The 16,117-nt window shown below is 34.6% G+C and overlaps 3 protein-coding genes across 6 annotated transcripts; 2 read left to right on the top strand and 1 right to left on the bottom strand.

Annotated features, from left to right (window-relative positions):
- Positions 1–262: 262 nt before the first annotated feature.
- On the top strand, positions 263–11,830 carry LOC108972743 (porphobilinogen deaminase). Its single transcript, XM_018939499.1, has 4 exons — positions 263–761; positions 1,707–1,779; positions 9,699–9,968; positions 10,038–11,830. Exons 1-4 carry the CDS (start codon positions 711–713, stop codon positions 11,411–11,413), a joined length of 1,770 nt encoding a protein of 589 aa, XP_018795044.1. The 5' UTR covers positions 263–710; the 3' UTR covers positions 11,414–11,830.
- A 145-nt stretch (positions 11,831–11,975) lies between these two features.
- LOC108972742 (zinc finger protein CG2199) lies at positions 11,976–14,044 on the bottom strand. The gene is made up of 2 exons (XM_018939498.1): positions 13,861–14,044; positions 11,976–13,804 (listed from the first exon to the last, which is right to left on the bottom strand). Exons 1-2 carry the CDS (start codon positions 13,969–13,971, stop codon positions 12,086–12,088), a joined length of 1,830 nt encoding a protein of 609 aa, XP_018795043.1. The 5' UTR covers positions 13,972–14,044; the 3' UTR covers positions 11,976–12,085.
- Positions 14,045–14,356: 312 nt separating this feature from the next.
- Positions 14,357–15,838, top strand: LOC108972722 (oocyte zinc finger protein XlCOF15-like). 4 transcript variants are annotated; one of them, XM_018939458.1, is made up of 3 exons: positions 14,357–14,548; positions 14,603–14,823; positions 15,010–15,838. In XM_018939458.1, the coding sequence occupies exon 3, from the start codon at positions 15,026–15,028 to the stop codon at positions 15,647–15,649; it is 624 nt and encodes a 207-aa protein (XP_018795003.1). In that variant the 5' UTR covers positions 14,357–14,548; positions 14,603–14,823; positions 15,010–15,025; the 3' UTR covers positions 15,650–15,838. The 4 variants fall into 4 exon arrangements, with proteins under 4 accessions (XP_018795003.1, XP_018795001.1, XP_018795004.1 ...); XM_018939456.1 differs by having other exon boundaries at positions 14,603–14,882; XM_018939459.1 differs by lacking the exon at positions 14,603–14,823.
- Positions 15,839–16,117: the final 279 nt, after the last annotated feature.

Below are 16,117 nucleotides of genomic sequence, written 5' to 3'. Positions count from 1 at the left end.
TTTAAAATCGATAAATAGATATCGATAGTTTGAAGTTTATCTGGATTTACAAAGTTCTGATGAGGCTAAAATATATATTTGCGGTGCGTGGATCTCTATTTGGGAGGTAATATTCTTTATTATAAAAAAAATAGTATATATTTTTGAAGGTAATATATTTGGAATTTATATAAAATAAATTCGTATTGATATTATATTCGATAACCAGCTCTGCATAATTTTTTGTTTTTCACTTCCACACATAATTAGTTGGCAAAGTCGTAGAAAATGCAACCTTATTGTTTGGAGCTCAGTTGGAGCTGAATGCTCCATCACCCTCTCGCAAATCGTGTAAAACACCTGATAACATTTTCGTAATCAAAATTTTTCTCTCATCATGTCGCATGCCAACTACTTCATTCAGATCGGTTGGCGTATGCGGTTTGGATTGCTTTCAGTGGCTAATTGGACTCGAGCTGTTGTGTTGGATCAGTTTTTGCCAGTTTAGAAGCAAATTTTTACTGTGGCATTTAAGTATAAACCGCGGATAAGTTCGAGTGCGTGTATTCTTTGAACATTGAGCTTTGCGTGTACAATTTCATTCAACATTAATGACAATAAAACGAGCACCTTGGAATAAGGTCATTGGCAAATAAATATCTATCAAGACTTTCACTTTTAATAACGAAAAATATCCTAAAACTCGCCACTGCATTTCACAGCATACAAAAATGACAAACCATAAGGATAAGACCATACGTGTGGGCTCCAGAAAAAGTGAAGTAAGTGGAGAAAGCCGTAGAGATGTGTGGAAGCTAAGGTTATAATAGCTTAACAAAAGAAACAAATAGCAACCTTAATTATTGAATTTTGTAAATGCTTTTGTCTTTTAATAAGTACTTGAAGTAAAGCGTATGAATAAAATGAGTGGTAAAGTTGTTTGTTGTTTGGAAGCAGAGGGAACGCGAGGCGACTGTTGCAGATATTTCTTGTGATTAGTTTTTGGTGATTATACAATCTCGTAACTCACGCACGCACATGAGATTCCAACAGTATGCTACTAAACTCGTAACAATGCTATGAAAAAATGCACAATAACTGCGGGAACGATTTTGTGCCAGTGGAATCGAACAGAAAATATTTCGAAAAGGCATCAACTTATTTTCCATTTGTGCTTCATACATAAAAATAATGCATTATATTTGTATTTTGTATACAAATGAATGCCTGTCTGTATGTATTTACATATTAATCGTTCGTTTGTGCATATTTTGGAAATGGAAGTCATTAAAGTAGCGCAATGAGTAGCCTTATTCAGTTTTGAATTTGCTTGCGCATTTTTCTTACATTCAAGTAAAAGGTACTATCTGCCAGTAATGCTATATTGTACTACTGTAACTATCACACGTGTTGTCAAAACTGTCGGATTGACGAATATAAAATCAGAAATTCAAATAACTTTGAATGATAAGATTTCCTTTTAACTTCGGTGTTTTAAATGAAATGCTTTTATTCTAAAAACTTGATGAGTAGCCCAATCACTGGTATTGTAAAGTTAAATTATAAAGAAATTTGAGTTTTTATTTTACTGTTTCGAGTTTATTTATTTCCATTCAACAAACGCTACAATTGTTCTATGTTATTTTCAAAAATATATTAATCGTTCGCTTTCTATGAAATGAAACAAAGGCTTTAACTTATTTTTCATTGTTTTCTTATAATTTCAGTTAGCGCTCATTCAAACGAAACATGTCATTGCACGTTTACAAAAACTCTATCCCAAAAAGAAATTCGAAATCCGTAAGTAATTCTTAATTCCTAATTTTCGCTGAATTGGTATTTACTTCCTTGTTTGTTGAATTGTCTAAATTGCTAAAATTGTTATATCGTATATACAGTGTGCGACTATACTAAAGCTCGGAATCTACATTGTTGATATTTAAATGAGTAAATCATTAAGTAGTCATCAAAAATTGTTATTTATTTTTATTTTTAGGGTATTCATTGTTTAATAATAATTGATTAATAAAAATTAAAAAAATGTCGCTTTTGAAATCGAACCCATGGAAGGACGCTGCGTATTCAGTGCCTCTGAAAACCTGTTCCTCACCATGACTTACTGCCAAGTCCATACCAAATAATTGTAAAATTTCTAGTACTAAACCTAAAATAATAGTATTTTTTGCACCAAATATCCTGTAACAAAAAAAAAAAAAAAACCATGAAGATATTAGACCGCTTTGCTTACATAAACGATGAATACAGACAGAATACAAGTCATGCTCTCATACTCACCGCATTAGATAACACAAAGTCACTTGCAAGGATATGCTTAGCGTACCAACAACAGCAATACCAAATATGCACGAGTATTGCCCCGCCTCACGCAGATATGACAAAAGTACAGCGACACATTGCATTAGTATGGTCTGAACGGAGCACGGTAAGATCCTCCGACTCCAGCGTCTCTGTTGGATAGTTGAGAGACAGTATAGCCATTCAGATGCCTTTTAAAGCATCCACATATCTGTGCCGTCTCTCCTCCACCCGGGGGGCTTTGGTACGGAGGATTAGCCTCCGCCTGCTCTCGTGCTATTGCCCTTCAGATATTTAGAACTGGATGGCTCCTGCTTCGTGATTTGCCTGCTCTTCGCGGTTTGTTCCTGAGTATTAAACCTCCAAGTAGAACGAGCGGACGGGGTCTTGCTGCTAAGCTCCTTAGCAGGGGATACACTGTTTCCCCTGACGCTGCTACAGGCCAGAACCTCCACCGACTCATGAGTCTTTCTCTCCCGGAGGTGCCGCAGGTACCACTTCAAGCTGGCACCACTCATGCGCTTCCCGTGAGTGTCATCGTGCCCGCCGTTTTTGCCTTCTGGTGGATGAGGTCAGAAAACAACCAAAACAGAGGATAGGCCTGTCATTCAGACAATAAAAAATAACTTTTTATATCTGCAACATCTTATGCCAGCCAATTGCGGTTAAATATATTTCCGAGATTTATACCAGATCGAGCTATTCAAAATAATTGTAAATTTCTTTCAAGAACAGCTGGCTGAAGCTGGTACGCATATATTATATGCACTATGAAACACGGAGACAATATACTCTTGTGGGGTTGTTTTAAGATTTATAAAAAGAATATTCTTCAGAATAATATGCCGCAGTATTATAAAGAATAAATGCCTTTTCCGGCGATATAATAATTAATTAATTGTAATCATGCCGCGCCGACGTGAAACAGTATTGAAATAAGAGATACGAAACCATATATTAAAAGATGAAAATAATTAGAAAAATTTTTTCTAATTAAATTATTGATTTTATTCAAAAAATAGATTTCGTTGCTTTAATTTTGTAACCCACTGTACATACATATAAATATGTAGGCACGTGAGTATACAACTGAAAACTGCTTATCATGTGTACATTTTTATGCATATAGGTACTATTGAATCTTAAAAGTACTTAGTACTCAGACTGCAAGTGAGTTTTTGCTTACGATATGCTTGCCATTTTATTTGGCTCTTACATACATTTGTATGCATATAAATATTCAAATTAATAAAATAGTTCTTATAATTCGTATTATAAATAAAATATATACTTATTAAACGCAGGTACATAATGGATATGTTGTTGTTAAGGGGCAATAGGGTAATTTGTCCTGTTTTTGGAAATTTTTTCTTAGAAATTTTTTATTCTACAATAGAACTTTTTTCATATATCATGAGCTATATCATGGAGTGTATAAACAAATGTTTTTCGGAATTTTTTGACGACATCTGTCGGAGAAATGGCTGGGTGAATGAGATGCGTTTTTCACTCGCGGACACGATTTCTCATGTTTGGATCACCTGAAACACAAAAACCCAATTTATTCTTAAAAAGTACGTGAATGGTTATCGTCCCTACTAGAATCATGAAAAATTTTGATTAATCAAAAAGTAATTAACGTTTTTTTTAACGATAGGCAGGCGTGTTGTAAACATGAAAAACATTAAAAAAGTAAAGTAAATCGGTTGAGTAGTTCGATCGGAATCATGTCCGCCAGTTTAAAGGAGTGTGTTTTAATAAAAACGCGTTTAAAGTTTGAGGTGTGCACTCCGAGCGCTCCGAACGTCGAGCGGTATTCTTATTTTTGGGCCTTTTTCGAAACCTTCCAATTGTAAAGTGGGTTTCTACATTAATTCTAAGGGTACAAGGGAACAGAAAATGAAAACTTTGTTTGAAAAAAGATTACCCTACTGATTCCTTAACAGATAATAGTAATTTTGTATGCACCTATGTAGGTCTTTGCATATAGCTGCGAGCAAAGAAATAATAATGAGTATTCGTTAAAAAAAATTTTGATATTTATTTATTGATACCAAATAACATTCTGTAATATGTGACGTCCCTATTGCACTCAATTTTAAAATGTTAATTATATACCATTAATCCGTAACTTGGTAAAACATTAGATTTCAAGTCAAGGTAATAGTTTTTAATATACTTAAATTGTAAGTTTGACAGGTTTTCCCTATTTTTAAATGGAAAATAAAAATATATTGTTTTTTATTATTTAATAGGACGAGCGAAAAATTTAAAAAGGGAAATTTATTCCTTTATTAAAAAAAATCATTAACGACGATGTCTTAGATTTGTGCAAGATCAATCTAAAAATGTGGGAACATACTTTTTTATGACCGAAAAGGGTTTCGAGAGTGCAGGTGACTTCCCCCTAATACAGCGTATAACCCGCGATATACCACGATATGGTGATGTTTCTGTTGTTGTTGTTGTAACGGCAGAAATCTGCCGAGTTGACAGTCCTTGGCCGGATAAAAATCCGGATCCGTTCCGGTTTTCGTAGACCCGACTGTCGTGGGAATGTTTCTAGTACAGAGGTGTTGGTCCGATTCATGCCGTTGGTCCGATTCATCGTATTGAAAGTATCATGGATCAGCACTATTTGCAGAAGATAACATCCTGCTAAAAGTGATGTTTCACCAGGACAATGAACCAAAACGCACCAGTATTCGGGCACATGAATGGTTTCGGGTCAATGGAAATGAGTTTATAAACCAGCCAGCTCAATCTCCTCAATTCGAACTTTTGATATTTGACTGGTAGGATAGAACATTATTGCAATAATAATATTTAGTTTACAGTATTCGGATAGACGTAAGTGGTAGATTATTCGATTAACCGTTCTACTATCTGGTTAATCGTTCTTTGTCGACTGTTCGAATAGTAAGCGTACAACTTCTACAACTTTTTCTACGTAAGTTTATTGAAACTTTGCAGTATATAGACACATAATTGGCTTTTCACGATTTAAAAACAAAGAAAAATCAAAATCTGCTTATATTTCAAACAATTTTTGTTTATTCAAATACTCGTAGAAGAGCAACTAAGCCCAAAAGCAACAACTAGTTGCGGTCCGAGCTGGTGTGAAACACTTGTGGAATCTATAAAGCGACGTTGTATAGTTGTGACTAAAAATTAATATCATACTACCAAGTACTAAGTGTAGGTATAGACATAACTTCAAAAATACCTTTCAACGATAATTTAAACTATATATAAAGGAAAGTCATGAAAAAATCACACGACGGACATAAGATAGTTTTTATTTCTTTATGTTAAAAGTCAAAACAATTCATAAATATCAACATTATATTTCAAGTCATAAGCATGTGTTCAAAATTTATGAAATTAAACATTTTATTAATTCAGAAAGGTAAAGAAATAAGTAAAACAATAACAACACAGAACTAATGCGGGAGAATACTAATTTTCGTATGCACGCATACTTAGCATATGGGTCATACTGATTGTTGTTCCTGAACAAGGACAAACTCGTCAGACAATATCACAAGAAAAATGGAATTGATATTTTCGTCATCGTCAAGGCATTGCGGCTACTTTGCTAGATTATGTGCGAAAGATGCCAATGCATTTATAACAAACCAAAAGCTACGTCTAACATAAACAACAAAAACGTTAACCTCGTTTCACCGAAGCTAAATACCCTTCACAGGTGCATTTCTATTACTAAACAATTTCTTTGGAGACTACATTGTTGGCTCAGAAAATAATATATACCAAATTTCGTGAATATCCGTATATCTTGTCAAATGTGGAAGTTTTCCATACAAGGACTTGATTTCGATCTTTCACTTTGTATGGCAGCTATATGTTATAGTAGGCCGATCTAAACAATTTCTTTGGATATTACATTGTTGTTTTAGAAAATAACCTATACCATATATCTTTTTTTTTTTTTTTTATTCAAGTTAAATTTACGATCTGTCTTAATATTAATAGGCAATAAGTAAATGTGCTGTCAAGGTACAAACAAATTGTGAGTGATACTTCATTAAGTAACCCTCTGTTTAGTGACAGTATAATAAAAACAAAAGTCCAGCAAATAATTATGTAAATTAGTATGTATGTAATTTACATAATTATTTGCAATTTTCTTTATGTTAAAAAAAAAAGATAATCATACACTAGTTTGTGTTAAAGTGCTGGTTTACAAGTTTAATATGTCTTTTCTTTTTAACCTTGTTTTAGTGGGTGCCTGTAGTAATGCCACTGCTAAAGGATTGGGATGAATCTCTAACCTGATTTTGTATCTTTCACTAAACTTTTTTATTTCATCTTTCACTTTGCATATTTTTAAATCTCTGTGAATAGTATGATTTGAAACATACCATGGAGCTTTTGTAATTGACCTGAGAGTTTTTGATTGAACGCGCTGTATTATTTCGATATTTGAATTGCTTGCCGTGCCCCATATTTGTATCGCATAAGTCCAAATAGGTTTGATATGCCAAATATCGTGAATATATCTTGTCAAATGCAAAAGTTATCCATACAAGAACTTTTTTCCGATCGTTCAGTTTGCATGGCAGCTATATGCTATAGTTAACCGATCTGAACAATTTCTTCGGATATTGTATTGATGCTTCAGAAAATAACCTGTGATGACTTTTGTAAAAATACATTATGAAATATGAAAGTTTTCTATACAAGAACTTGATTGCGATGGTTCACTGCCGATATCGGCAGTTCCGACAAATGTGCAGCTTCTTGAAGAGAAAATGACGTTTGCAAAATTTCAAAACGATATCTTAAAAACTGAGGGACTAGTTCGTATATATATAGACAGACGGACAGACAGACAAACGGACATGGCTAAATCGACTCAGCTCGACATACTGACCATTTATATACTTTATAGGGCCTCCGACCCTTCCTTTTGGGTATTACAAACATCGTGACAAACTTAATATACCCTGTTCAGGGCATAAAAATCACAGTATGATAATTTAGTTTCTTCAATGGCTTTAAAATTAAAAATAACAAGTAAGGAAGGGCTAAGTTCGGGTGTCACCGAACATTTTATACTCTCGCATGGCAAGTTTCATCAAGATATCTCAATTTTTACTCAAGTTACAGCTTGCACGGACGGATAGACAGACATCCGGATTTCAACTCTACTCGTCRCCCTGATCACTTTGGTATATGTAACCATATATCTGACGATATATACCGTTATTAGCAACTTATTGCGAGAGTATAAAAATGATGCCCTCTGAATTACTTGAAAATATCTGAGAAATTTACCGATATTTTCGGTGAAAAATTAGATTAGATTAGGTTAGGCACTGAGTTCTTCGTGTTCGATATCAGGGACCTTGAAAAGTTATAGTCCGATCACGAAAATTTTTCCACAAGGGATACCTCAGCTCAAATACCGTATTTGTGTAAAGTTTTATTCCGCTATCATCATTGGTTCCTAATGTATATATTATACAGAGAAKGCATCAGRTGGWATTCAAAATAGCKTTATATTGGAAGAAGGCGTGGTTGTGAACCGATTYYACCCATATTTCGTACATGTCATCAGGGTTTTAAGAAAATATTATATACCGAATTTCATTGAAATCGGTCGAGTAGTTCCTGAGATATGGTTTCTGGTCCATAAGTGGGCGACGCCCATTTTCCATAAAAAAAAAGCCTGGGTGCAGCTTCCTTCTGACATTTCTTCCGTAAAATTTAGTGTTTCTGACGTTTTATGTTAGTCGATTAACGCACTTTTAGTGATTTTCAACATAACCTTTGTATGGGAGGTGAGCGTGGTTATTGTCCGAATTCTTCCATTTTTGAACTGTATATGGAAATTCCTGAAGGAAACGACTCTATAGAGTTTGGTTGACATAGCTATAGTAGTTTCAGAGACATGTACAAAAAAGTTAGTAGGGGACGGGGCCACGCCCACTTTTCCAAAAAAATTACGTTCAAATATGCCCCTCCTTAAAGCGATCCTTTGTGCAAAATTTCACTTTAGTATTTTTATTTGTGGCTTAGTTATGACACTTTATAGGTTTACGGTTTTCGCCATTTTGTGGGCGTGGCAGTGGGCCGATTTTGCCCATCTTCGAACTTAACCTTCTTAGGGAGACAAGAAATACATGTACCGAGTTTCATCATGATATCTCAATTTTTACTCAAGTTACAGCTTGCACGGACGGACGGACGGACAGACAGACATCCGGATTTCAACTCTACTCTACACCCTGATCACTTTGGTATATATAACCCTATATCTGACTCTTTTAGTTTTAGGACTTACAAACAACCGTTATGTGAACAAAACTATAATACTCTCCTTAACAACTTTCTTGCGAGAGTATAAAAATCACGTTAGTTCAATGGTATAAAAATTACATGAATTATTAACAAAATACAAAATAACACACCTCATTTCATTTCGGTACAAAATAAAAATACTGAACATAAAATTTACTTCAAGATTTATATATATTTCGTCGTATATTTCGTACAGCTCATCGTTCCATCGAAAGATATACGATCCAATAACGAGTCGAAATTATTAAAATTTACTACCGAAATTCGAACAGGACGACGCCATAAGTAAATATCCAAACGATTTATCGAAAACCAAGTTTGGTGATCGTGTTATCTCACGAAATGGTCCCGTTCAATGGGCTACGTCAAGTCTATTGCAGTATATCGATTTATCCTTGAAACCGTCGAAAATTGTGTTCAGCATATGGACTTCTGCAAGCGTGCCTGTGGTGGGCATGCAAAAGAATCAAGTTCCATACATAATGGAAATGGAATGTACTTTCTACGAATAAAGAATTTCACTGATATCCCAAACCGGTTTTTGTTTTATTAAAACAAACTTTTGTAGTGCTCTTATTGAAAGCCCAGTTAGTTTTGCGGGGATACCAAATTCAGACATAGCGGCATAAGACAGCTCCTTTTCGTGCTGTCAAAAGCAGCTTTAAAATCGACGAAGAGGTAGTGTGTGTCAATCCTCTTTTAATGGGTGTTTTCCAAGATTTGGCGGATGATGAATATCCGGTCAGATGTTGATTTGCTAGGCCTGAAGCCACACTGATAAGGTCCAATCAGTTTGTTGACGATGGGCTTTAACCTTTCACACAATACGCCCGATAGAACCTTATATGTGATGTTGAGGAGAAATTTTATAAAGCTAATTTTCTCTGCTTTCCTTACTTGTTTAATTCTTTATTATTGGGATGAGAAATTAAAACTTGTAGGTGAATTATTGTTGACTTGTTTTACAGCATATATTTTATATTTGTTGCTATGACTAGCATGTTTGTTGAATTTTGTAATATTTTTTAATTTCTGCGTTTATCAGAATAAAAGTTTAGTGTTTATAATATTTGTAGATACCATGTCAACGATAGGCGATCGTGTTCTCAATATATCACTGCCAAAAATCGGAGAGAAAAGCCTTTTCACACGTGATCTCGAAGACGCATTACGCAACGGTGGTGTAGATTTCGTTGTACATTCGCTTAAAGACCTACCCACCGCACTTCCAACTGGTATGGCGATTGGTGCTGTGCTTGAACGTGAAGACGCTAGAGATGCTTTGGTGCTGCGTGAGGAATACAAGGGTCACACCATCGGAACATTGCCAAAGGGTTGTGTGATAGGTGAGTAAATTTCTTCCTTTTTTTTAATAAACTGTAGGTAAATAATTAATTATATTGTTTATGTTACAGGCACTTCTTCGCTTCGACGCACAGCTCAAATCCGTCGGCAATATCCTCATCTAACCATTTGCGATATACGCGGTAATCTGAATACACGCCTTGCAAAATTGGATGCCGCTAATTCGAAATTCGCTGGCATAATACTTGCACAAGCTGGCCTTGTACGTATGGGTTGGGAGCAGCGTATCAGTCAGGTACTAGAACCTACCGATTTGCTATATGCTGTCGGCCAAGGTGCTTTGGCTGTTGAATGTCGTGCGAATGATGAGGAAATACTCTCAATGTTGCAGAGTTTAATGTGCCTGTCAACAACCTGTCGCATATTAGCCGAACGTAGCTTCCTCAAGACTTTAGGTGGTGGCTGCAGTGCTCCCGTAGCAGTTTGGAGTAATTTAGATGGTGATCTAACTGAAACAAATCAAAATAACTGTAATAGCGCGTTGTCATTGGTGGGCGCCGTCTGGAGTTTGGATGGTGCGACCGAAATACGTGACAAGAAAGCCTGCAGCTTCGCCGTAGAAGAAGTGAAAAAAGCTGATAACAATGATAATGCTAATTTAGTTGAAGATAGCGACGACGATAGCAGTGATCAACCGCCTACTAAACGACGCCGAAGCAACGAGTCAAGCAGTCCGGAACAACGTCACAGTCCTCCAGTGATAAATGACGATGCAGAAATAGAAAAGCTTACAACCGCCTACAGCATGGACGATATTATTGAAAAACACATAAGCTTAGCAAAACATTGCCCTGTCATTAGCGCTGATTTACACAAAATAGAAATGATAAACAATGCAGAAAATGGCAATGATAATGGGAATATTAGCACAAACTTGGATTTGCTCGCTAGCGGCGACTCGAATTTAAACAATCCGCATTGCCCCTTAAAAATGGATGTAGGGCAAGATTTTATGGGCGAATGCCCATTTGTAAGTAAAGAAGAAAAGATTACATTGGCTACAGCGGGGAAATGTCCCGTTACCAAAGAACTCGTACAAAAACCGAAAGAAGAAACTGACAATGTTGTCGTTGCGGCCTTACCGTCTACCTCAAAATGCCCGTTCGCCAGTATGCACAGCACAGCGAATGACAATGAGTTTTCAAGCAGTGCGCCAGGCGCAGCAGCGGGCAAGTGTCCGTTCCTACAGAAAACTGTAAAAATGTTCGACTATGCTGATGAAGAGAAGCCACAACCGAAGTCGATTCCGGTGCTGATTGAAGATGTAGATAATCTCTACTGCGGTTTGTATCAACATGCTTGTTACAATCGTGAATTGTATAAACGTAGTGATGCCTTAGGCCAACAATTGGCTGAGGAATTGATTAAAAAGGGTGCCTTAGAGGTTATGAAATGCGCGCAAGCGGAAATACATAGCAAAGCATAATAATGCAAACTTGAGATACGTCTAACGTTCGTAACTTTAGATTAAAAATAAAAACTGCAATATTATTAAAGTTTTCCCTTCATCCATGACCCTTAAAATGTATCTGGTAGAGATAAAAATGAACTTTTTGGTTGAGATCGCTTATTTCCCTAATTGCTTTTTATATAAAGGGCATATGCTAACATTTTTTGCAATTTTAATATTATTGCCGAGTTTACTTTGTATAAATTGAAAATGTGTATGTAGTGTAGTTTATTAAGTGCAAATTTATTATTTTTCATGAGCCTTTTTTAATATGATCATTTACGAAATGGGGAAGCGGGGACTTGCATAATTGGTTGTTGAACATATTTATTACTTTATACGTGCATACATAACTGTATATGTATCATCGATTGAAAATGTGTATTTCAAATATTTACCGAAAATAAAACTAATTCTATTGAAATTAATGTTGTTTGTTTTATTTCTCATCAGAAATATATTATACATAAGTACAATCAAAATTTCGTATAATGATTTAAGTAAAATTACACTGTAAGATTTTAAATGCATATACATATATTTTGATAGCACCCTTTATTGATACTAGTTAAAACTCAGCATGGAGGATACGTAATCGTGTTCAAAATATTAAACAAAAAATAGAAATTATATTAAAACCAATAAACGTTAGTCTATTAGATCGGGATGTTTCTCACGCATGTGCTGTTGCATTTTTGATGGTCTATTAAAACGTTTCGGACAACCAGGATATTGGCAGGCTAACTTAGTGTTGAGACATTTCTCGCTAAACAGATGTGCCTCGTACTTCTCCAACGTACGAAATTGTGCATCACAATTCGGACACTTTTTGATTTCGTCGCCTCCATGATGTTTGTCCATATGAGCGCGCAATTTGTCCACGGTGGAAAAAAGCTTGCCACATACAACACAAGATTCTTTACTTTCTCGTTCCATTCTACGTTTTTTTGACGGCATTTGCTCCTGACTGCTGTTTTCAAGAGTGTGTTTTTCTAAACTATTTGCAGTTCCATTAAGTTTTTGTTTCTTTGCAACGTTATCTTGACTAGAATCCGATTCTATTCCTGTCAAATCAACGCTATGACTCACTGCTACATGATTCTGCAACGAGCTATAACGATCGTATGTTGACGAACAGTAAATACACTTGTATATATCGCTATCATATATGCCATGTTCATTAATTAAATGAGCTTTGAATGCTTTCTTTTTGGCGCATTCAAAATCACAACGTGGGCATTGGAAGACCCATTCTGAAGATGATATTTCACTCGAACTTAATTGATTACGTGGTTTTTTAAAAGGTTCTTGGAATACATGATCTTGCTGTTCTTCTTGATTATCATATGTGATCTCCGAATAAACATTATTTTTATAATTGTTGTCCTTTTGATTATTGTTATTGTTTTGATTTAGACTATCAGTTTGATGCAATATTACCATATGATTTCGAAGCGTTTTTGAGTCTTGCGCTTGATAAAGGCAAAGTTCACATCTTAGGTCGTCATTATCATCCGAAATTTCTTCTTTCGGTATTATCAACTCGTCTTTGGTTAATATACTTTGTTCTAAAGCTACTGACTTTCTGCGTTGTGGTTTAGGTTTGTTTTCATGTTCGTAAGCGATATGGTTATTCAAAGCAAATTGTCGTGCATACGTACTAGGACATCGTTTGCACTTATAAATTCTTATGTCTTCAATATTATGTTTAGCTGATAAGTGCCGCTTGAAATGTTTTGGAAATATTGTTTTATAAATGCAGTGACTGCATGTAAATTCATAGTTTTTGCTGACATCTGCTTGATAACTATCATTATTTGTATTAACACCATTTGCTTCATTGTTGACATTACCGACTGGAGTGTTATTTTCCATCTGTTTACTGATGGTTGTACTGCTTAATACACTTGGCGAATCAAATGCAATTGTCTTTCGACGTTGACGTTTTTGTCGCGGTTTATTTTCATGTATGCTGCCGATGTGATTTTGTATGGCGTTTATGCGTTGATATGATTCCGAACAATACATACACTGGTAAATGCGTGGATTATTCAGTTCATGTCTAGTTGTCAAATGAGTTTTGTACAATTTAGGCTTTCTGGTAGTGTATTCGCAATGGGTACAGCGAAATATCCAATCCTTCAGAAAGGTTTCAGATGCCGAAGCTTTGCTAATTTCATTTATATCATTCTGCTCGGTCTGAGGCTCCTCGTTGTTATCATTGTTTTTATGATTGGATAAGTTTAGTTTTCCAAAATTTCTGCTGTGTGGCAAAGCCTCCGAAAGTCGCTTTAGCACAATTTCAGTTTGTACCAACGCCGCCGCACACGCAGAACATATGAAAAATTTTGGTGGAAACTCCAACGACTGTAAGAAAATGAGGCTAAGAATTTCAATTCAAACAATTATCGCACTGCACTTACCTGATCACTAAATATAAATTTTATAACATCAGAAATTTTTGTGCCCAGTATATATTCCTTGGGCTCAAAAACAGATTCGGATTTACTTTTACACAACTTGCACGTTTTCATTCTGGCCGCAATTATTTTAGAAAAATTTATATCAATATAAAAAGCATGGTTGATGCTAATTCTTCAAATCTGTTTGCCACATTTTTTTCTAAGAAATATGGTTGCTACCAGATCTTTTAGTGAATTTAAAGTTATAAAAAAATTGTCACAAATAAAAAATATTACATTACATTTGGGTTTGAAACTATTAGATGTAATTTATGTATATTATGTAAATATATGGTAAAGGTTTCTGAACTTTTATCAAATATATTAAATATTTAAAAAGTAATTTGAGTCATTTAAATAATTTATGTCTAAGTATAATGTATAATACCCGTTTGATAAGTGGCAGCTCGATATGCTACTGACTTGGCCACACTTTTCTAATAAATAAAAACGAAGATGTTTCATTCATATTTTGTAAACAATTTCAGGAGATGTTGAATCGTTGACTGACATTTTTCTTTTACTTTGATGAAACATAAAAAAATTGCATATTCAATGGGTTAGAAATAAACATTGCCTGCAGTAAGCGAGTTATTGAATATTGAGCGTAGACGGTTAATAATTACCTGAGTAGCCAAACGTGCAACAGGTATTTTTTTATTTACAATTGAAGGTAATTTCTTTATTTCTATTTTTATTTTAGAAAAAAAAAATGAAAGCTTTTCGAAGCCGAAGCAGAAATAATATTTTATAGATAGTATACACAATTATTATTTGGGTGTGGTATCAATTAACCATATTTATACACGGAAACTTAACAAGGCGTTGAAATCCACCTGCACATATGTATGTTAATTAGTAAAATACTGAAAATGCTAACAAACGATTGCTTGACCAGCCATCTACATACGCACACTATGCTAGGTACCTATATATGCTTAGCAAGTATGAGCACGATTTCCTTGTGCTTAGTAAGAAAATGGGTAAATTTAATAATATTTCTACCAAATCTTGAAAGTATTAACTCTTTGAAAATAATTTTTTTGTACCCTGAAAAAGGGTATATTATGGTTGTGACGAAGTTAACGTTTTTTCTTATTTTTCTTATAGCTATTAGAAAACTAAAATGTTGTACTGTAGCGAATTGGATTATGAAAATGAAAACTTTGCAAACACCACAGCTTTCGATGCTGATGATATTGAATTGCTCGACGATAAGGGTGCTGCTGAATCTATCGAAAAACCTGCTATTATTAGAAGAAGTAAGGGCCGTCCACCTAAACGTTACGATTTTCAATTCAAATGCGAACAGTGTGACTTTGTCAGCTCTTATGCAAAGTATTTTCGTACTCATATGTCTCAAACACATAAAGATGAATCAATGCGTATATTCAAATGTACACAATGCCCTGAAGCATATGTGGAGGAGCGTTTTCTACAAGAGCATGTGAAATATTTACACGATTGTGTGCCACGTCAACCGAAGTTCATCTGCGCCAAGTGTGGTAAAGGATTTCCAAAACAATCACATCTCACGCGACATTCCTATGTTCATGATCCAGCGAAGAAACCTTTTCTATGCGATCGCTGTCCAATGCGTTTCACAAGCCAGTCCACGTTAGATCGTCACATTGAAGCGAAACATACTGAGCAGAAAGCGCATACTTGTGCAGATTGCGGAAAGGCTTTTGGTCATATTTACAGCCTAAAAGCACACAGAATACGTTTGCACAAAATATCGGTTGAATAGTTGCATTTTATTTTATTTATTTGCAAATAAATTCATATTTGCAGTTTCAAATATATAAAAGACTTAAGACAGAAACTTGCACAAAGTTTTGTGTTTAATTTAAAAAGTTGATATTTTTCATAGTATTAAAAAGGGTGCCCAAATATATTTGTATTTTAAAAAAGTTATTTATTTACGATTTAAAATCAACAAAAGCAATGAACAACTTTTTATGAAAAATTGAAAATCTAACATATTTAATCAATTTAATAGTTAAACATTTGAAAGAATATTCTTAAAATGTTGCATACCAGTTAATTACATATTGAATAAAATTTCATAAAACAATTAAATTTTATTAAATAAGTACTATTATTATATTGACCGTCCTTAAGCAATAGCTTAAATTTTAGTATATACTTGGTTAGAATTATCGAAAAACTACTATTAAATATGTAGGTATGTATACAAATATTATATTGAAGATCT

This window comes from Bactrocera latifrons, unplaced genomic scaffold, assembly GCF_001853355.1.
Source record: "Bactrocera latifrons isolate USDA-ARS-PBARC rearing strain unplaced genomic scaffold, ASM185335v1 scaffold_42, whole genome shotgun sequence".
NCBI classification, from domain to species: Eukaryota; Metazoa; Arthropoda; class Insecta; order Diptera; family Tephritidae; genus Bactrocera; species Bactrocera latifrons.
Note: the sequence above shows the minus strand (reverse complement) of the source record. Positions and strands in the feature narration are given on the sequence as shown.